This window comes from Sphaerodactylus townsendi, linkage group LG06, assembly GCF_021028975.2.
Source record: "Sphaerodactylus townsendi isolate TG3544 linkage group LG06, MPM_Stown_v2.3, whole genome shotgun sequence".
In the NCBI taxonomy this organism is placed as follows: Eukaryota; Metazoa; Chordata; class Lepidosauria; order Squamata; family Sphaerodactylidae; genus Sphaerodactylus; species Sphaerodactylus townsendi.
In genome coordinates, this window is record NC_059430.1 from 22,685,638 (window position 1) to 22,708,520 (window position 22,883).

General features: G+C 44.8%; 1 protein-coding gene across 2 annotated transcripts; it reads right to left on the reverse strand.

The window, feature by feature from the left end:
* Positions 1-1,218: 1,218 nt before the first annotated feature.
* On the reverse strand, positions 1,219-11,012 carry PEX26 (peroxisomal biogenesis factor 26). Of its 2 annotated transcripts, XR_007244824.1 has the most exons (6): positions 10,346-11,012; positions 8,357-8,497; positions 6,571-6,884; positions 5,772-5,918; positions 3,508-3,903; positions 1,219-1,879 (listed from the first exon to the last, which is right to left on the reverse strand). XR_007244824.1 is itself a non-coding variant. In XM_048500488.1 (5 exons), exons 1-5 carry the CDS (start codon positions 10,570-10,572, stop codon positions 3,797-3,799), a joined length of 936 nt encoding a protein of 311 aa, XP_048356445.1. In that variant the 5' UTR covers positions 10,573-11,012; the 3' UTR covers positions 3,391-3,796. The 2 variants fall into 2 exon arrangements, 1 of the variants encoding a protein (XP_048356445.1); XM_048500488.1 differs by lacking the exon at positions 1,219-1,879 and having other exon boundaries at positions 3,391-3,903.
* Between the last annotated feature and the right edge of the window lie 11,871 nt (positions 11,013-22,883).

The following is a 22,883-nucleotide window of genomic DNA, read 5'->3' on the forward strand; positions in this document are numbered from 1 at the left end:
GATGCCTTTGGGAGCCCACGTGCAGGATGTGAAAGCAATGGCCTTCTGCTGCTGCTGCTCCTGAGCACCTGGTCTGCTAAGGCATTTGCAATCTGAGATCAAGGAGGATCAAGATTGGTAGCCATAGATCGACTTATCAGTATTGGAACGCATGGCATATAGACAGCAATTGCATATGGCATTATTTTTAGATATTTGGAAAGCACTTTTATAGAGATGTATGTGTACGCAGTTATATTTTTGTCTTTATCTTTTTTTAAAAGATATATACTCTCCTTTTCTCTCTTGTAAGGAGAGAAAAGTAAGCTCAAAGGGGCTTACAAACTCTTTTCCCATCCTCTCCCCATAACAGGGATCTTGTGAACTAGGCGAGGCTGAGAGAGTTCTGAGAGAACTGTGACCGGGCCAAGGTCACCCTGCAGACTTCATGTATAGGAACAAGGAAATAAATCCAGTTCACCAGATAAGCATCTGCCATTCATGTGGAGGAGTGGGGAATCAAACCCAGTTCTTCAGATTAGAGTCCACTGCCCATAGCCACTACAGCAAGTAACATCCAGTACACAGAAAGCTAACAATCAAAATGGCTAAGGCTGAACCCTTCCTTCTGACACTTTAGAAATATGCAGAAACATGCATGGATTCTCCGCCCCAAACACACTTGAGAGTTTTCAAGAATGCAAATGCATCTCTTCTGCACAGCTGCATAATCCCAGAATCCTGGCGACTGGTTGAGCAAACCAGATGTGTGCTACTACAACAAAACAGACACAAAATACAGAGTACTATCTCTGAAGTTAGTAAAAGATTTAAATGTACAATGATTAGTAATAGTGAACGAAAAATTGACATATAGCAATCACTCTCCAGCAGCTATTTTTAAGTTCAGCACACAATTCTTCAGGTCTTCATTACACTTCCAAAGTTGGATTTCTTGGGAGAAATGGGTACCGAATTTTGGCTATTCTATGGAACTACCTTGGCAATACAGTCTTGGTAGGACACAATACAGCCACTGCCCAGATGCTATACCTGCGCTGTTTACTAATCCTCTCCTGGGTCAAGATGCTTTTCCACTAGCCATGCTGGCAGGGGCTGATGGGATTTGCAGTCCACGAACATCTGGAGAGCTGCAGGTTGCAGACCCCTGCACTAGACAGCGCAAGCCACTATATGCATTTGCTCCGAACCCTCAGCAGTAAATGTCTGAACACGGTATTCAAAAATAAAATGTCTTTACTGTACAGATTAAATGGAGAGTTGCAATAACTACTTTAAAATGTCTATTTAAAAATACTAACATCTTTACAAATCCTTCCCCCAAAATGAAAAATAGTTCCTCTTATCAACCTGGTTTTATTGTTATTCATTTATGGAGGGCCACCAATGTGTCACCTTTTCTTTCTGGCAATCTGTCACCTTTTCTTTCTGGCAATATTGTGCCCTTCAAGTGCCTGGTAGGACCAATAGAAAAACAAAGCAGATGAAGATTATTCTTTTATTTTTATCAGCTCTGTTTCATGAAATGACTAGCTGCTGAATTCCTACTTAACACCTGCAGACTGTTAAAGGCACAGGAGCTGTGGCAGAAATGTTTTTTGGCAACCTTAATAATCTTAATGTTCAAAGCGTGGCGAAACACACCTTGCTTTGCTTGATGTTCACCCAAAGTGAGAGACTGAAAATATCTGACAGTTCCCAAGGCTCATTTCCCCAGGGAGCAAAACAGCTCACGACTCTTGAAAGGACAGTACAAGTTTCCCAGCTCACCACTAGGAGAAGTCACAAAACTATAAAGTGACAGAGGTGTCTCCCAAGAGATGGGATTAAACCAAACATGGAGTGCGGGCAGAGGAAACTTGTTCTTGACCTTAAAGAGCTCAAGCATGAAATTGCTGATCTTCTCACTTTAATATGCAACTTATCCCTGAAATCAGGCTCCATCCCTGAAGACTGGAAGATGGCCAATGTCACACCAATCTTTAAGAAAGGATCTAGGGGGGACCCGGGAAATTACAGGCCAGTCAGTTTGACATCTGTTCCTGGTAAATTAGTAGAATCTATCATTAAAGATAAAATTATAAAACATGTAGAAAAGCAAGACCTGCTGAGAAAGAGTCAGCATGGCTTTTGCAGAGGCAAATCCTGTCTTACAAACTTACTAGAGTTCTTTGAGGGTGTAAACAGGCATGTGGACAGGGGTGAACCGGTGGACATTGTCTACTTGGATTTCCAAAAGGCTTTTGACAAAGTTCCTCACCAGAGACTGTTGAGAAAACTCAGCAATGAAGGAATAAGAGGGGAAGTCCTCCTATGGATTAAAAACTGGTTGAGGAACAGGAAACAAAGGGTGGGTGTAAATGGGAAGTTCTCGCAATGGACTGATGTAGGGAGTGGTGTAACCCAAAGATCCGTTTTGGGACCAGTGCTCTTTAACCTATTCATAAATGACCTGGAAGTAGGGGTGGGTAGCGTGGTGGCCAAGTTTGCAGATGATACCAAATTATGTAGGGTGGTGAGAACCGCAAAGGATTGCAAAGATCTCCAAGCGGACCTTGATAATTTAGGTGAGTGGGCTAAGAAATGGCAAGTGCAGTTCAGTGTAGCAAAATGTAAAGTGATGCACATAGGGGCAAAAAATCCAAACTTCACATGCATGCTACAGGGGTCAGTGCTATCAGTCACAGACCAGGAAAGGGATTTAGGCGTCTTAGTTGATAGTTCCATGGGAATGTCAACTCAATGCATGGCAGCTGTGAAAAAGGCAAACTCTATGCTGGGGATCATTAGGAAAGGAATTGATAATAAAACTGCAAAGATTGTCATGCCCTTATATAAAGCAGTGGTACGACCGCACTTGGAGTACTGTGTCCAGTTCTGGTCGCCGCATCTCAAAAAGGATATTGAGGAGATAGAAAAAGTGCAGAGAAGGGCAACAAGGATGATTGAGGGACTGGAGCACCTTCCTTATGAGGAGAGGCTGCAGCGTTTGGGACTCTTTAGTTTGGAGAGGAGGCGGCTGAGGGGGGATATGATTGAAGTCTACAAAATTATGCATGGGGTAGAAAATGTTGACAGAGAGACATTTTTCTCTCTTTCTCACAATACTAGAACCAGGGGACATTCATTGAAAATGCTGGGGGGAAAAATTAGGACTAATAAAAGGAAACACTTCTTCACACAACGTGTGATTGGTGTTTGGAATATGCTGCCACAGGAGGTGGTGATGGCCACTAACCTGGATAGCTTTAAAAGGGGCTTGGACAGATTTATGGAGGAGAAGTTGATTTATGGCTACCAATCTTGATCCTCTTTGATCTGAGATTGCAAATGCCTTAGCAGACCAGGTGATCGGGAGCAACAGCCGCAGAAGGCCATTGCGTTCACATCCTACATGTGAGCTCCCAAAGGCACCTGGTGGGCCACTGCGAGTAGCAGAGAGCTGAACTAGATGGACTTTGGTCTGATCCAGCTGGCTTGTTCTTATGTTCTTATGTTCTTAAACACATTTGAGAGAAAAACACTGCTCTCAAGAGAAGATGCTTCAAAGTAGGGTGTTCGAAGAGTACACAGATTTTAGAAGGCCCACGATGAACTCGTGGGTTACAGCATAGACTCCTCAAGTGATGTACAATTTGGAGGGGGAAAAATCACTGAAGATTGTCTTCAGGCCAGCTACACCATCAGATGACATTCTTAAAGACTTGAAGGAGCTTCCGTAATGCTTGTAATCTTCCCGCCTCACACTGACAGGATTGCTCAAACCAGCTCTTTTCTGTCGTTCAGGAAGCAGGGTTTAATCACTGAGGTAAGAGGCACTGTTGTGTGCGGGAGACACTGCTGAGCGGGCCTGATGGAATAGCTGGGTGAGCCTGTAGAGGAAGGGCAGGGAAGTGGGAGACGCTGAAGAAGAGAAGAACATGCTTACTTTTCCACCTGGACCAGTAAATACCTGGTCTAGCCACAATTGTTAAGCATCACTAATAAAATTTGTCTTCTAAATTCTCATGGAGATAAAATAAACCTTCACCCACAGCTGGAACCCTCACATTGCCAAAAATGGTACTTCCATCAACCAACCCTGGTCACAATTTCTTCATCCTCATTGGCCTATCTATGAGGAACCGCTGGGTGGAACCATCAAATCCCTATTGAATATTCAGTCTCCCTTTCTGGCTGTTGAAATAAACATTCTGGAGCAGCACCTAGCAATCAAAGTAGACCTGCTCCAGCAGGAAGATGGGGAAAATGTCTAGATCAGAAGTCCCCAGTCCTGGTTAGCCTGTGGGAACTTTTGGAACACTGGGAACGGAGCGGGTGTGGCCACAAAATGGCTGCCGTGAGGTGCTGAGGCCAGCCACAAAATGTTTGGCAGTTTCAAGCTATTTTAAAATTGGTGCTGCCTGAAGACTCAGCCGTGAAGCCTCCTGGGTTTGTCTGAATAAGGTTGTAAATCTTTGAAGAGGGGGGTTGGAGACCTGGAATTACAGCTGATCTCCAGACTGCAAAGATCAGCTTTCCTGGTGGAAGTAGCTGCTTCGGAAGGTGACTCTATGGCATTATACTTCACTGTGGTCCCTTCTCTCTTCAGGCTCAACTTCCCAAATCTCCAGAGATTTCCCAATCTGGAATTGGCAACCCCATCTGAAGAGTCTCCTCTTCCAATGAAGAGTTGGGATTTATGCTCCACTTTTCTCCCCTGCAAGAAGTATCAAAGTGGCTTACAAACTTGTTCCTTTCCCCTCCCCACAACAGAACCTTGTGCGGCAGAGAGTTCGGAGAGAACTGTGACTAGCCCAAGGTCACTCAGCAGGTTCCATGTGGAGGAGTGGGGGGGGGGGGGGAATCCAGTTCACCAGATAAGAGTCCACCACTCATTTGGAGGAGTGGGGAATCAAACCTGGTTTGCCAGATTAGAACCCGCTTCTCTTAACCACAACACCACGCTGAGGTGAAGGAAAGCCAGGTCTGATAATCTGATTTTGGAATGAAGCAAATGGGTGTCAGGAATCCCATCAGGGACACTGTGGTGCTCATGGAGCCCCCCGGGGATCGGGCGGTATATAAATTGAAAAATAAATAAATTGAAAAAATAAATAAAAATAAAATAAATGGGTACCACACTGGGGATCACTGAGATAAACCCTAGAGATAAGCAAAGGTGGAAAAACAGATACACAAGGCCCGTGGTGGTGAACCTTTGGCACTCCAGATGTTATGGACTACAATTCCCATCAGCCCCTGCTGATTGGCCATGCTGGCAGGGGCTGATGGGAATTGTAGTCCATAACATCTGGAGTGCCAAAGGTTCGCCACCACTGCACTAGGCAGAAGTTGTGAGGTACGTCAAGCTGCAAGATGGTGACTGCTCCAAGGTCACCCGGCAAAGGAAGCGTTCAAACCCAAGTCTCCCAGATCCTGACATTCTAACCACTACACATCACTGGCTCCAACTCCCAGCTCAGTGGAGGAATACACAACTACAGCTGCCCCAATAGATGGCCATCCAGCTTTGCCTTAAAGACCTGGTGCCCTTCCCCTGGCCTCTCTCAGACCACCGGACCCTAACATTATCTCCTGCTGTCTGCATAGCTTCAACAAGGCCCTGAACTTTCCCACACTCCCAGTCCTCAACAAACATCCCTGACAGAGAGCACACTGTCTAATAAGGCAGCCCCTGTTTCTCAATCCAGCTTTGACCAATTGTTCTCTGTAAGTTAGAAGCTTTAAAAAAATCAGCAACTGCCTGAAAGTGTCTCTCGATCACATACCTGGATCAAGTTTCACAACAATGAGAAACAACATGAAAGCAGCCAAGAGAGCCTTTTTATAGGGGATGGAGCCCAACTGGCTGGCGAAGGACCCCAGTAGTCTGCCCAGCTGCGCCAAGATGGTCAACACCTTCTGGGACACCAAACCTGCAATTTAAGAAGAAAAAGTCATGGGGGAAAGTGACCATAGAAAGGAACCTTTTCCCCAGAGATAGAGTGTAGGAGTCTTTTGAGACAATATCCCATAGAAATTTCACTGGGAGATGTTATAAATCAATTTATTCCACTAAGTGAATCTTGTACAGTTGCTTACGCATGTCCTTATTGCTCAGATATATTATTTACCTATTTGAATGCTGGGGCACAATTCTAGCGCAAGAGAAACACTGGCTGATAGGAATTGTCTGGATTGAATACCTGATAAACTAGGGCCACACAAGACTTTCACAGAGCTCTCTCTCTAAAGGTTTGTAGCCTGACACAAGTATCTCCTAGAAGGCTGGACAGTGGCAAAAAATGCCAGATGGATCAAAATGATTAATCGTCGGAGCAAGGCCAAAGAGAAAAGTACATGAATAAATGGGAAAAGAGATACTGAGAGTTCTATCTCACAAAGTGTGGGGATGGTTTAGGGAGAAAAGCTCCAGGAATACAGTTACCATGAGCTACACTTAACTATTTTAACTATTGCAGTTTTAAGATGGTATGTGATAGTATCATGGTAGAGACATATGCCCACAACAACTTTAAGATTCATGAACATATTTGGACAGCCGTGTGGTTTCCACTGCAGACTTACCCAGCTGAGTCTTCCATGCCATTCCTGCCTGCTCCTTGGGATCTGGGTGTTCACTCAACTGCTGCGACCACTGCTGCCTCTTCTCTTTAATTGTCCTCTGTGCCTCCAACCACTTTTCCTTGCTTAATGCTTTACAGCCTTCGAGCAGATCCTGCGCCTCGGCAAAGTGCCCGAGTGGCAAGAGAATGTGGAAGAGATGCAGTTGAACCAAGAGGCCGTAAGCAGGCAAGTGCTGATTGGCTGAGGCACGTAACCAATCACTCCCAACATCCCGCATCACATGAGGCTCTTTCACTTTGCTATGGAGGAGGATGCTATGGGAAATGGAATAACAAAACATCACTTTAATGCTCTTGTACAGGTTTATTAATGAGAGTTCTTAAAACACAGGACATATTTAGGCCAGCAAGCGAGAAAGAGCAGAAAGTTGGACTCTGGTGGGGAGGCTGCATTTTTGACCTGACACGAAGCTCACGAATTCTCTCACAAGTGTTGATGAAAAATAAGCTATTGCCTGCTTCCCCAAGATGGAAGGGCAGATATGATAAAACATACAACCAAAAGGCAAATCTAGATAAGATCTTACAGGCACAGTGAGAAGTGCCCCCAATTCCTGTAATAAAAATATCTGACAATATTGTTTGACCTAACGTGAGTGCTGTTTCTCCGGTGCTCCAAAAAGGATAGCGGCAGGTAACTTTTGAAGCTGTGTTCCTGGATAGAAACAACTTGGGGAGGAGACCCTTTTCATAACCACAACCCATTCATGAAAAGCAATCTGAAAAGGCTGTTGTTACTAAGTGAGTGAAGTCGGGCAAGGAGAAGTTGGACCACTGGCCATGTAGACCCCGTGAATCACTGAGATTCTTGCAGAGAATGTTGGATTACAAAAACCTTGGAGTCATCCGGCGCGGCTCTTTTTACGTTCTTAAGCACCAGCAGAAGTAATGAAGCTCACTTCATAAGTATCTTGGTAAGAAAATTTCAGTATGCACTTTTGCTTTGCAAATTCAATCAGTAGACTTCAGAGGTCCTGACCTCGTAAGCTAAGCGGGGTAAACCACAGTTAGATGGGAGACCACCAAGGTCGCTATGTAGAGACAAAGGTGATAGCAAACTACCTCTGTTCATCTCTTGCCTTGAAAATCCTAATTAGAAGTACCAGCATCCAGGTGGGACCGGGGATACCCAAGAATTACAGTTGATCTCCAGATTACAGATATAAGTTATCCAGGAGAAAATCGATACTTTGGACAATACGTTCAGGGGCACTGTACCCCACTGAAGTCCTTCCCAGGCCCAATTGCCAAATCTCCAGGCATTTTCCAACCTGGATCTGGAAACCTACTCCCCATCCTCTGCTAGCAGCCAGGAGGAACCTGGCAATCCTATACTGGGTTGCCATAAATTCGCTGGGACTTGATAGCATTTTCCATCACCTGACTTCAGAGATTCTAGGTGGGGGAAGAACAGCCCATCCCCCATTTAAGTAACATTCACCTGGAAACAGTAAGCATAGTGAGGTAGTAGATTTTTGCCTGGGCTCTGCAAAGATCACCAGCAGGCTTTCATGAGCCATTCAAAAATTTCCTGCACGGAGAAAGCTAGTGTTCAGGGAGAAAACTATGCTAGAATACTTATTCCTGACATCTACTTTTCAGCATGAATAGAATCATTTTTTGTAACCTATCATATCAGCCCCTCACCTGCAGTCCAAATGGTACAGCCCAGGCATCGGTTTACCCCCTCAGTAAGAACTAGACTTAGATACAAGAGGGAAACTTACCACAGCTCAAGAACTTTTGGAGGCAAGTGTGCAGGAACTTGGTAGTACTGGAGGACCCAGGGGAGGACTTCTCTCCACCTGTTCATTTCAGCTAGGGCCTGGATTCCCACAATGCACAAGGAGCATCTCAGTTCTTCAGAGCTGGTTCATCAAAGAAGAAACAGTAAACAACAACGGGGGAGGGGAGAAATGTTATTATTGCAAGCAGAATCCTAACCTTGAGGGCAGCTTAACCAGCTCTCCGCACCCCTTCAGTGACTCTAGAGAAAATGTAGACTTCCTGTTTGTAGTTCTGAGAGTGCTGACAAGCTCAATGTCATTTTTATGGGAGTGCTGAAGCTCAGATCTCCCTCCCACTCCAGGGGGGGTTAGATTAAAATTTGAAAGAGTTACAGCCTGAGTATATAATTAAGAACTCTGCCATCAATAGACCCATACAAAATACAAAACACAAAATGCAAAGTACAAAATACAAATCAAGCATCAGATTAACCCACACAACTGAATAAAACAATAATATTCAACCCATAAATAGCTGAGCATTAAAAACAATTAGTGTCCTACAGTCCCTGTACGCAGTGGCATAGGAGGTTAAGAGCTCGTGTATCTAATCTGTAGGAACCGGGTTTAATTCTCCGCTCTGCCGCCTGAGCTGTGGAGGCTTATCTGGGGAATTCAGATTAGCCTGTGCACTCCCACACACGCCAGCTGGGTGACCTTGGGCTAGTCACAGCTTCTCTGAGCTCTCTCAGCCCCACCTACCTCACAGGGTGTTTGTTGTGAGGGGGGAAGGGCAAGGAGATTGTAAGCCCCTTTGAGTCTCCTACAGGAGAGGAAGGGGGGATATAAATTCAAACTCTTCTTCTTCTTCTTCTTTCTCCTAAACACCTCCACTGCAAATTTTGCTACCACCAAGGCGATACACGGACTCTTATGTTCTAATAAAAATTTCATACTAGGCTGTATGGAATTAATGCTTAACCTTGTCAATAATAGAAGACTCCACCTATGTCGCTCATGTACATTGTGATTACAAGTTAAAATAATATGTGACAGGGTTTCAAGCTCCTGAAAATTACAAGGGCATAGCCTGGACTGGTACAGAACCCCGGCATAACTGAGCACTGCACTGAGCATTGGAGACCTTGATGCGTCAGTTCATTTGAGTTCCCACCAAATGTCTGCACACAGCAAGGAACATGAGTCTAGCGTGCTACTGTACACTGCCTTGACCTTGATAGCTCAGGCTAGTCTGATCTCAGAAGCTAAGCAGTCAGCTCTGGCTAGTATTTCGATGGGAGACCACAAGGAATACCAGGGATGTAACACGAAGGTAGGCAACGCCAAACTACCTTTGAACATCTCTTGCCTGAAAACCCTTCAGGGTCGATGCAAGTCAGTTGTGACTTGACGGCATTTCTTCACCACCATACACTACTCTGAAAGTTTCACAGGGATGCATTCATGTCTCTTGCCTATGAAGTCAATCCGCCCTCTCGTGGCAGATGAATATACACACATATGCACCATATCACGTGTGACATAGTACGGATGGGGGCGGGGAGACACAGGCTCACTCTCAGAGAATTAAGTGTGCTAAGGCTCGGGCATCACAAAGACAGCAGTATCTGTAAACAGGTATTCAAGATAATCACAGCTCATTACATCTCTCTAGGGGAGAAGGACTCGTGTGAATAGGACTGAGTCCCTAGCACCCTCTTTGTTTTGGAAAGCAAGCCCTCACATCCAGCCTTTGCATCACCGCTAGCTGCGACGTGGAAGTCTATCTGTGAGCTATGCACCCCCAAACAAGCATCCTCACCCTCTGCCAGACTTACAACTACCAAAATGCAAAAGAAATAACCCTCCTTTTAACACACGCCTTCCAAGCAACGACAGTCCAGCACTGCCTAGTTCTTTGGGCAGGCATTCCCAATTGTGACACCAATTGTGACACCAGGCATTCCCAATTGTGACACCAACAGATACCTGGCAGAGTCTTCATTCTCCAGATCACCCAGGAGGCTTTCGCAGCCTTTCTCACACCGGTCTACAGCAGCAGAGAAGTCCATGTGCACCACCAATAGATCTGCAGCTTCCTCCAGCAAGCAGGCGGCCTGGGACATCACCGGAGACAGAGAGGCTGGCTCGCTGCTCCTTAAGACGCTGCCTGCCCCGCTGGATCCGGAAAAAGCCACAGACAGGTCGTTCCTCATGATCCCGGTATGGAGGTGCCCTGTCCCCCCAAATCAACGCTCCACCTCCGCTCCACCTGTGAAGTCCTTGATAGTAAATTCAATGCACGCTATCTCTCATCGGGGTTGGAAGGGAGGATTTTACTTTTTTCCTCTGCTGATATTACATGTGCCGGCTGAAAAAAGAAGAAAGTGGGGAAGAAATCTAAATTTTTGCAATGCAGAATGGTTTAGAGTAGACTTTGCAACACGCACCGCCTCTCCCCCCTAGCTAACAGAAGCGCTTGAAACAGCCTGTACGCAAGTGGAGGTTTAAAATCCCAACACCAACAGCACGAGGCAAGCGGGAGGTGCACTTTATATCGCTGTAAAGCCTACGAAATGCACCCAAGAGTCCTTCCTTTTCCCCCTAAACAGCATCTTCCTATACAGCCGGCTACAAAAATCGTCCCCTCCTTCTTTGCTACAGAAAAGACGTCCTTCCTGCTCGCGCATAGGACCCTGCGGCGAAACGCATTCTGGGGGTTGTAGTTTTTTGTTCAGGTATCATTGCATGGCTGGAGGAAAGGAAGGAACGCCGGACTGCAACAACCAGGATGCAACTCGCGACAAAAGGCTACTTGAGGCATGGGGCCTGGACTCTTGAATTCCTCTCTCACACTACAGAGTTTGGCAAGTCTAATAAGACTGCCTTCTCAAGTGCTACCAGTTTTGTTTATTGTGTTTGTATACACTTGAATTCCACTGTGCAAAAAGGCACTTGTGTTACCCGCTGCCATGGGCAACTTTAATAGTGATTTCAGTGATTTCAACTTGGCAGCAAATAAAATCGAAGCCACAAAATTCAAATTGAAAAATAAAATAAAGTTTTAATGCGGTCGAACAGAGTTTCGTTCAGTAAGAAGGGAATTCAGCAGCTCGGTCAGCACCAGGCAAGGCGCATGGCCGAGCCTGGCAAAAAGCACCCTGAACACAGAAAAACACCAAGTTCTTATAGTACATTTTTGGAGGTTACAATCATGGATTGAATTATACAGTAATAATACAGGCCCATCAAGAGCCATCAAGCTTCTTCCTCCAAGACATCCAGGTCTTATATTTGGTCAGGAAACACCTCCGGATAGTTGTCCTTGTGATAACGCAGATGTTTGCCTGCTGGCTCTTATGCATCCTGGGTGTGTGTGACAATTACTTGGGGTAATGTCAAAATGCAAAAGGGGTTTGCCTGAATCATTAACTGACTGCATCCTGTTTCTATTGGTCCACCCTTAGCATAATGTAATCATTTTGTTTCAGCAAACTTGTGACTTAGAAAACGGTTTCAGGGAGTAATGCATCTTGGAGCAGGAAGGAAAACTTTACAGAAAATCAAAATAAAACCTAAATTCTACTAACATTATATATCTAACAAAACTATATTTAAAACAAAATAATTATTATATGTGCCCCTCTGGTTACACTTGCTTAACAACAAACTCAGGTGCTTTCACACTCAGGTGCTTTCACACATGCTGAATAATGCACTTTCAGTCGTTTGCAACTGGATTTTGCCATTTCACGCAGTAAAATCCAGCTGCAAAGTGCATTATTCAGTGCCAGGTTTCTGAATCAGTGGTGGTCGTGTATGAAGGTTAAAGCGCAATTGCATTTTAACTGGGCACCGAGATCACAGGGGGAGGCCCACCTGGCTTTGCTGCTCCCATCAGAGGTAAGAAGGGTGGGGGCAGCCGGGAGGGCCTTCTCCACAGTGGCTCCAACACTGTGAAATGCTTTCCCTCCAGAGCTTTGCTGGCCACCTACTCTCTTGGAGTGTTGGTGCTTGGCAAAGACCATCCTCTTCACCTGGACGTTTGGCTGACCTCCTCCTCCTTGGGAAGACCCATTTAGGAGGTCCATATACCCCTGCTTTTTAGTGAGTGGGTGGGTGTGGGAGATTTTAGAGTGTGTCTGGGGTTTTAGAATGGGGTTTTATTGTGTTTTTATGGGGTTTTATTATTGTTTTTTCAAATGGGGTTTTCAGAATGGGGGTTGTATTTTATTGTGTTTTATTGTCATGATTTTAATGTTGTACATTTTATTGTAACCCACCCTGAGACTAAACCCTGAGACTAAATAGTAAACAGAACAGAATAAAATATTTTCTGGCGCAGACTGTAGGGCATGGAAGGGGCTAAGTATTGGCACAGTTTTCTGATAATAGCAATAAGAAAGGGGAAAGGCTGGGGTTTGTCCTAGTGAGCTATTTTTTAGGGAGGTGAATTGATTTATAGTACAATTTTTTTGAGAGTAGCACATGCAAGCAGACAGGGACAGCAATGTATCTTCAGATAACTCCAGCAAGCGAATTAAATCCACAAGACACCCAATTTTCTCACCCTCCTCTACTGGGATAATGATGCAATTTGACCCAGAGATATAGCTGCCAAGCTCCAGATGGGATCTGGTGTTACTGCATGCACCCCTGCAAACAAGTGAACATACATTCAGATTAACAAAGGGAATTAGGTTGTTTCTTTGTGCAGGGCCCAGCAAACCAGAATCTTTTAAGTAAAGAGGAGGCTGTGAGTAGCAAGTCTTCAGCAAGAAAAGAATGAAAGAGACCTGATTCAAAAGGAATATAGACTCTATTGAGGGATTTGGTACAGTAGTTTTTTGGGGGGAGACATTCTAAGCAAATACTAGCTGTCAGTGGCGTACCTAGAGAAAATGTAGCCTGGTGCAAAATCTGAGTTTTCTGCCCTCCCCCCTCACATATGGACAGCCGCCCTCCCCTCCCACAACCAAACATTTTTTTTGCATCAGATCTTGAAGTCAGTGTATGGACCCAGGGGGAAGGAGGAGGGGTGTGGGGGGCAATTTTCTGTCCCCCCATGTAACTACACGGCCGCAGCCCGGGGACATTTGACCCCATATGTCCCCCTGGGCAGTACGCCACTGCTTGCTGTACTAAACCAAGGCGCAAACACATTCCTTAGCCCAATTAATATAGAAACAACTTACAAATATTCAGCAGAGCTCCCCCAATCTGGACAACAGTTAATCTTTGACCAAGGGGTGGAATAGTAGTGGTTTGGAAAATTGGGGAGATAGATCGGGGGATAGCAACGATGACCTGTCCTATTCTATGAAGAAATCAGATGGAAGGAGGAGGGAATCAACATGTTGGGAGTTTGTTCCAGTTCAGTCAGTATCCAGGGTGAGAGACTCTCCTCCCTGGCTCATAAACAAATTTATTTATATAGTTTTTAGTCCATAGCATAAAATGAGTTCTTTTCAGGAAAGAAAAGATTACAACACAGGACAAAGGAGCACTTGAGAGTAATGAGGGGGAAAAATAGAGAACTGACTAGTGGGTACCAGGAAGGGCAGCATTTGATTGAATTATAATTCAGGCTTACAAATGATGGAGATATCAAGGTGAGTTATGTATTTGGCAGGAGCTTTGGGTACAATGGGAAGCTTTGAATAGAGGCTCCAGACTGTCATAGGGCATTTAACAGCTGTTGATAGTCAGATATTGCATATCAAATAAAAGACAATACAGGAACAGGCATGTCTTGCTTTATGTTGCTTTATTGTCAGCATGCCCTGATTCCTCAGAAGCAGTTGCTATGGTTGTCGTCCCAGGATATTCTGCTGTGTTCCCCGCTGTTCCCTGTGAGACACAAAACATGGTAGTTGCTCCCCGTGTTCTGTTTGTGTCTAGTGGGACTTGGTCAGAGTGTTATGCTGGCAGTACATTTATTCAGGAGGGAAGATGTGTAGATGAAAGCAGGGCTGGCACTGGGGAGCTTTCAGAATTACAACTGATTTCCAGACTACAAAGATCAACTCCCCTGGAGAAAATGGCTGCTTTGGAGGGTAGATTCCATGGCCTTATACCTTACTCCCCTTCCCACATTCCATCTCCCCGGTCCCCATTCCCCAAATTTCCAGGAATTTCCCAACCTGGACCAGTCAACACTATCTAGGCAAAAGGGTTTCTTGGTCCTAAATATTGCACACAATAAAAACGGAAGAATTAGTAACATTAATACACCAAGTTTTTCCAAAGAGAATTAGGAGCAGCAAATCTCCAAAGAGAGAGACTGCCCCACAACCTAGAAGAAGAAGAAGAAGAGACAAGTTTTGATTTATATCCCCCCTTTCTCTCCTGTAGGAGACTCAAAGGGGCTTACAATCTCCTTGCCCTTCCCCCCTCACAACAAACACCCTGTGAGGTAGGTGGGGCTGAGAGAGCTCCTGTGAATTGTGACTAGCCCACAGCTCAGGCGGCAGAGCTGGGAATCAAACCCGGTTCCTCCAGATTAGATACACGAGCTCTTAACCTCCTACGCCACTGCTGCTCCTAGATCCTCATTGGATACCAGAATCTACAATATCCAATACTGATGAGGTTGCCAACCTCCAGGTTGTAGCTGGAGATCTCCCAGTATTACAATTGATCATCAGGCAACAGAGATCAATTTCCCTGGAGAAAATGCCCACTTTGAAAGATGAACTCCATGGCATTATACCCCACTGAACTCCTTACCCAATCCTACCCCTGCCCTCCTCAAGCTTCACCCCCAAAATATCCAGATATTCCAAGTCCAGAGTTGGGAACCTTAAATACTGAGCTATAAAAACCAGAACTAAAAAAATTATATATGTACTGAATAGTTGAGTCAAAAACGGGGGGAGGGAGGAGGAGGCAAACTGGAGATTTAAAGCAAAACATTAAAAAACACTGCTGCTTTTAAATAGAACTACAATTCCCAGCATGCACTGTGAGAGAGAAGACAGTTATGCCAGCCTGTACCCAACACAAATTCCCAAATATGGAGAAGGATTTAATTCTGACAGTTGGAATAACAGTTGAAGACTGGTCCCTTACTGTGAATGGAGAAGAGGCAGAGTTTGAGAGAAGGTACATTTCAGGTAAGTGAGAGCCTGCAAACTTTCTCCTCAAACATGTTTCTGTCTGGAAGATGACCAAGGACATTTGTTTGCAGGAACCGGGGAGCTGGGGATTGGTTGCTGTGGAAATTGGTCTGAATTTTGAAAGAGGGCTGTTGTTTCAGGTGGAGGGACGACAACTTCAGGAAGTATATTTGCTCCTAAAATGAACCACATTCCTACTTTTCATCCCCTGCAGCTTCTAGCAAGAAACGAGGGAATTAAATATTACTCAGGCACATCTTTCTGTATAGAAAATATAGACCCTGGGTGTTCAGCCATACATTTCAGTGGGAGAGTGCTTAAGGCAAATGCATGTTTGCTAGACAGTAAGATACACCCAACAGTGGGATTTACTTCCAGATATATAGGATTGGGCTACAAATCTTTCCCAGTTAGGGCTGCCAGCAGTTTGCGGGGAAAGAAGGGCCTGCCCTATTGATAGAGACTTATGAGTGGAAATTAGCAGTTGAAACTTTTCATAGCAAGAAAGTAAATAACACCATCTGGCAAATGACACCACTTTAAAACTTTGCTAAAGGGACAGGACCTTTTTCTCCTCCTCTGTTTGCAGCCCTACTAGATCATCCCAGTGGTTCTCAACCTTCCTAATGCCACAACTCTTTAATACAGTTCCTTCATGTTGTGGTGACTCCCAATCATAAAATTGGTTTATATAAAATATAAAAATACCATTTTCCGATAGTCTTAGGCGACCCCTGTGAAAGGGTTGTTCGACCCCCAAAGGGGTCGCGACCCACAGGTTGAGAACCACTAATCTGTTTTGTAAATCCTATTCCTTAAAATCGGAGACCTGATTTGATGGGGTGATGGGGATGGAGCAGATAAATTTAATGTGTGCTGAGAGTGTTACCGCTGCTGCTCGGGTAACATTAAGTGATTTCAGCTCCGACAACTTAGTGAGGCGTAGGAAGCCGGTGTTCTTCGAAACAGAATATTTTATTCGAAGGTAGTGGCTACAGCTCAGGCAGGGAGAATCGCTCTCTCATAGCCAAGCGCAGGATTTTTATACACAAAGATCAAAAGGGGGCAAGGGGGCAGGCAAAGGGGCAGGTAAGGGGCAGGTCCCTTACCTTGCAACAATAAAGAAACATCAACACATAAAAGAAAGGTACAATTACAACTTTGTGAATGGGACCATGAGATCCCGCTTTCAGGCGTCTTCCCGCGAGATTTTACGATAGCGCAGAAGGGGTAGAAGTGAGGTGGTTAACTGAGTGAGGCGGTTAACGCACCCAGGTATCTGGTTATCAGATGGGCTGCTTCCTTGAATGATGTCCTGAGGCTCCCGCCCTCCATCCCGCAACAAAGGAAAGTTCAAATGGTCCAATGGTGATCTTAGTTTGTTCCTCAGTGGCTGGGACCTCTGGGATGCTGTCATCAGATTCCATTTGTAATCCAAAAAGGGTCTTTGTTCTTTCTAAAGAGATCTACTGGGTGTTGGCCCAAACTGGATTCCTTAGACCTTAATATCAGCTGCTACAAGCTATTGCCTTTACTAACAGATACATATATCTAAAATAACATTTCTAATTTAAACATTAGATGCAATCCTACAGAACTTATAATACATTAAAAGAGCACAAACAAGAGTATCCTAAACTACCATTAATAAACCTTAAATCGACTAGAAAAGCCTAGCTGAGACATAAGCATACATATTGGGCAAACAATAAATACAACACTGAGGGACTTACACTAATAAAGGCAGGGAAGAGAACCATATAAAACATTAGCACAGTTGTATATACACGTCCTTTCTAGACCTTATAGAGACTTCTGGGTAACACTGGTCTCTTTGTTCTGGCCCTTAGCCAGTGTAGTCAGGCGATAGGCTCAGGGAAAATATTTTTCATATTTTCCTGGCGGTAACAGTAGCATAGTGGTTTCATAGAAACCCACTATGTAGTGAGAAAACCTAATGAGCTCACCACTCTGGACATGTTCTGTTTCCACAAAAGAAACACTTGTTTCAAAATACAAATTCACAACTGGACTGAAGGGATATGCAATCATCATCTTTACTGTTGTTTGTTACATGTGCTAGCTACTGATAGGCATTGAATATTGATATTTATTTTTGATAGCCTTTTGCTTGGAGGCAGAGTATTTCAATGATTAACCCTGAGACAACTTTGCTACAGTAAATTTGTTACCAAGACACATGCACATTTCTCTAAGTGAGCATTAATTCACAAAAAGCACGTACCCTGGGAAACGTTGTTGGTTTTAATATGCTACTGGACTTGAATTTTGCTCTCCTGCAATTGACTAACACAGCGACCCTCCTGAAACTGACTTGTAGCAACCCAAGTAAAGCAAGATGAGAGATGAGCAGAGGTGATTTTCCATTCCCTTCTTCTGCCGAGTCTTCCTGGATGGTGTCCCATCCCTGACCTTGCTTAGTTTCTTTGCTTAACTGGGAGGAAGGGCTGCAGTCTAATCTCTCACCTTGTAATCCACCTATGCCTGAAGAAGAGCTCTGTGAAACTTAAAAGCTTGCAATCAATGCAAAGAACATCGGCTATTTTAATAGAAGGCATCACATCACCATCTTTTTATTTCTTGCTCAGGAAACTGTCTGGTAAAAAGCAGTAGTACCCAAAATCCCACCAAGCAAATCTTCTGAGTTCCACTTCTTTCAGTATAAACACAGCCCAGAGCCCTTTCTTTCAGTATAAACACCGCCCAGAGCCCTTCAGGGATTGGGCGGTATAGAAATTCCATAGATAGATAGATAGATAGATAGATAGATAGATAGATAGATAGATAGATAGATAGATAGATAGATAGATAGATAGATAGATAGATAGATAGATAGATAGATAGATAGATAGATAGATAGATAGATAGATAGATAGATAGATAGATAGATAGATAGATAGATAAAAGAGCTAAGTACAAACTTACAACCCTAAGAACCTTGCCTAAGCCTCACTATGTAGACTTTAGTAGGATTCTTGAACAGACCTTCTTAAGCTTGCTTTCTCTATGCAATGGAATCCTATGCAGAGCCCACTGAGTTCAGTGGACTTCCTTCCTTCCTTCCTTCCTTCCTTCCTTCCTTCCTTCCTTCCTTCCTTCCTTCCTTCCTTCCTTCCTTCCTTCCTTCCTTCCTTCCTTCCTTCCTTCCTTCCTTCCTTCCTTCCTTCCTTCCTTCCTTCCTTCCTTCCTTCCTTCTTGTCGAGTTACAGCCACCTTATGGTAACCTTGCAGGGTTCTCAAGGCAAGAGACATTCAGAGATGATTTGCCATTGCCAGCCTCTGCCCAGCAACTCTTGTATTCCATACTGGTTTTCCATCCAAATACTAACCAGTGTTAACCCTACTTAGCTTTTGAGATGACAAGATCAGGTGAGCATGGGCTAGCCAGGTACTTAGAAGGGTGTGATTCTGTTTACTCTGACTTGGATAGTTCAAGATAACCTGATCTCATCAGATCTTAGAAGCTAAGCAGGGCCGGCCCTGGCTAATATTTGAATGAGAAACCACTATGGAATACCAGGGTCGCGATACAGGGGCAGGCGATAGCATACCACCTCTGAATGTCTTTTGCCTTGAAAACCTGTGAATGGCCCTGTAAGTTTCCAACTGCAATCAATGAGAAACTACTCAGCATAATATGACAACTGTCTTCCACCAATACAAGAAACGCTGGAAATGATTTTTTAAAAAATTTCTCTGAAGGCCTCTGGGGGGCAGTGTGGAGCTATCAAGAACCAATCTCACTCAAGTTCCCTGAGTCCCCCCTCACAGTATGCAACTTGATAGCAAAGACTTATTTGAATTCTAGGAGGTGACCAGTCCTAATGTGACTGGCAAATGTGTTCAGGCATAAGCACACATTCTGATGGGACAAAGTGTTTTACTTTTGAATCAAATCAACCTGCCCCAGAAACAAAAGTGACAGCGAAAAGTCAATGTCACTGTTTTGGAGGTTGGGGTGATGATGGTGCCTCTTACTTGTTAATGCCCATTAAGATGGGGCAGGTAGAAAACGGCCTCAATTAATCAGATGTGTATTTATGAAATTGATGCACATATTGCAAAAATGTAAAAGGCATCAGGTTGGTGTTATAAGAAGCCCTGGGGAATAATCTCAAGGAACCAGAATTCTGGAACTTTTTTCCTTCTCTGAAAAGCAAACATTTTGAGAAAATTTCACACACCTCTTTCACTGAGACTTGAGGCACAACACAAAATAGAAATAACAAGTTAATCAGGCAGCATTAAACAGCCAATAAACAATGTAATACGACTAGGATAAAGACTTAAAAAAAACACCTGTTTAATTTATGACATATTTTAATGCATTTTCAGAGGATGTCTGTCCCAGCCCATCTTCCCAGGGTCCTTTGCTGTGCTATGTAGTAACACTTAGCAGATCTACAGTGAAATCCTAGGCCAATTGGGCTCAGACCAGAGAAAAAAGGGAGTGTAATTTTACATAGCTTTACAATAGTTGAAGCACATCACCAGCCCAATCCAGAGCTGATGGGTGGATCTGCTTTGGTGCTGCTCCCCCACTCCAAAGGGCTTTCCTGCGGTGCGGGAAGCCCAAAAATATAAAAGAAAAACACCTCAAAACACACACACACCCCCGGTGGTGTGAATACAGATTCACCGTGAAGTTGGTCCTTTTTTCTATCACTCCCAATTTTCATCAATAGGCTCATCCTTAAAAGGAGGTATACTTGGGTTATCTGGACCTAGTTACTGGGGAGGTTATCTGCAAATGTGTGATTACTTTGTTGGATGCTCCTTTGATCATACCCCCCCCCCCCAATCCCTCTCATAGAAAATTAGTATGTCAAGGAGAAGGTCAGGCCAAAGCCTTCTCCCTGATGTTTTCTGTATGCCAGGTTGCTTTCTTTTAAAAATGCCAGATGATCCTATCATGAAGCTGATCATCTGCATTCTAAATTGGAACATGTTGGACACACTTTTGACACCTCAGAACTAGGCCTTAGTGAAGAAGAAATGTGTTTATTTGTGAATTAACACAACCTATGGAGAGCCTTGCTAGGTCAGGCCAAATGTCCACCTAGTTCAACACACTATTCCCAGCTGGCTCAACAATGTTGTCAGGCCTCCACCATCTTGTGGTCATCTGATTTGCTCCTGGCCCTGTTTGCTTCTGCTCCTTCGATTCTCACAAGTGTTTGGGAGCTCCTGTTGGGCACCTTCTGCTTGCCACCTGGTGCAACTGAACAGGGATTAGAAAAGGCCAGCGCCTTTTAGAAAAGGCCTGCAACAAGGCCAAATCGCCTCACACGTTAATCCTGACCGGAAAAGTGCCCGGTCACAGGGCCAAAGGACGGGGTAGGCTGTCTCTCTAGCTCCGAGGCTCTTCTGTGTCAGTGGGCTGTTGGTTTGAGATTAGCAGCACTAAGACGCTGAGCTGGAAGGAACAGAGTCAGAAGAAGAACAGGCCGCCTCAAGTTCCCTGTATGCTACAGGAAAGGCAAGAATATCAGCAGCAGCCCTGGAGTGAACAGAGAGCTGAGTGCAGGGCAAGTACACGTCCTAGAGCGGCATAGTGAAGCTTACAGGCATCTTCTTCTTTTAGTCCCTGCCATTCCCAGAACTGTACCTTGGTGAGAGAGGATTATAAAATGTGTTTAATTCACATTTGATGTTGTACCAGCTATGGTTTCCAGGAAGCATGTTGGATTCATAATATCTGGGGACACTGGCAGCCGTTCTCCTCTACTGGCAAGGAGGGCAACCAGGGATCCCCAACATTATGCCCATGAGGACCCATCAATACCTTTCCTGATGGCCACCAAGAATTTTTAGAAAGCAGGTGGAACAGAGCCATGTGGCCTATAGGGACTTGGGGTCACTAAGCATGGGGGGGACGGGGGGCGCTCAGAGAAGGGGTTGCCTCCAGGCACCATTTCTCCCCAATGCAACTCTGGGGTGGAGCCATGTGGGGCAACTGGAGATTTGTTTGGCTGCACAGATTATAACCCTGTTTCACCTACCACAAGAGGTTCGTTTTATTCTCTCTCATATCTTTTCCCCTGCATTTGGGCTTTCTCTGTGTGTACAGCTCCAATGGCAGCCAGTGTGTGCTTGGCTCCACCAACTATAGCAACCACTTTGTGGTTATGCCCACACTCCCTGTGTCGGAATTCCATAAATACCCACAGTATTAAAAAGGTTGGAGACCACTGCTTTGGGAAGGGGTTGTTGTTGCTTTTTGCCACAGTTTGAATGCTTCCTCTCTCTTTGGCTCTGTTTCAGGTGTCAGTAATAACTTTGGGGCCAGACCTTGATGGCCCAGACTCAGTGGTGGGATCCAAAAATTTTAGTAACAGGTTCCCATGGTGGTGGGGTTCAAACTGTGGCGTAGCGCCAATGGGGCTGGGCGGGGCACAACGGGGGCGTGGCCAGGCATTCCTGGGGCGGGGCATTCCTGGGTGGGGCTGTCGCAAGGACACAGTCGCTGCGCCGGTCCTTGGGCGGGAAACGAATGCACGCAGGCGCAGGCTGCCATGCACACCGGGGTACCTCCTGCTAGACTGCTTCAAGTTCTGCACGCTACTGCTGAGAGGAGGGGCGTAACTAAGGCAAAAATCACGTGGCAAAATCACCAATTAGTAACCCCCTCTCAGCACACACAAATAATTAGTAACCTACTTTTGGGAACCTGTGAGAACCTGCTGGATCCCACCTCTGCCCAGACTGACTTCATTTCATCAGGTTTGGGAAGCGGCAGGGTCAGTCCTGGTTAATATTTGGATGGGAGACCAACAGGGTTGCTATGCAGAGAAAGGCAATGGCAAACCATCTCTTTAGTCTCTTGCCAGAGAAACCCGATGGGGTCACCACAGGTTGGGTGTGACTTGACGACACTTTACACACACACAAAGAGCTTGGAGCGAGGAGGCCTTAGTCTCAATTCAGTTACCCTGTTAATAAATTACCACATTTGGCTGCTTAACAAAAGACATCCAAGTTTCTATTTGGTTACTAGGTATTGCTCAATAAAATAGTATAGTTAGCTTGAAATCTCCTCCATAAACTTAGAATACTACATCTGCCCCTGATGAGAATCTGCCATGTTTTGTGGCTATTTTTTTTGTCTGAAACTGGACATAATCAGTCAAAGAGAGAGCTTTATCTTCTTTTTACAAAGCAAAGAAAGGCAACAGAACGTAAACAGAGTAAACTGTGTTGTATTACTTTGGTTGCTCTTAATAAAAGGTATGACACATATCAGTGACGTAGGTATAGATTTTTATGGGGGGGTTCGGGGGTGGGGCCACACCCCACCCGCCCCTGGGGGGCATAGCCATGCCTCCCCAAGCTCCGCCCCCGGCCTCAGTGCTTATAAAAGCAGCTCTTCGTGGCCAGGGACAGCAGAC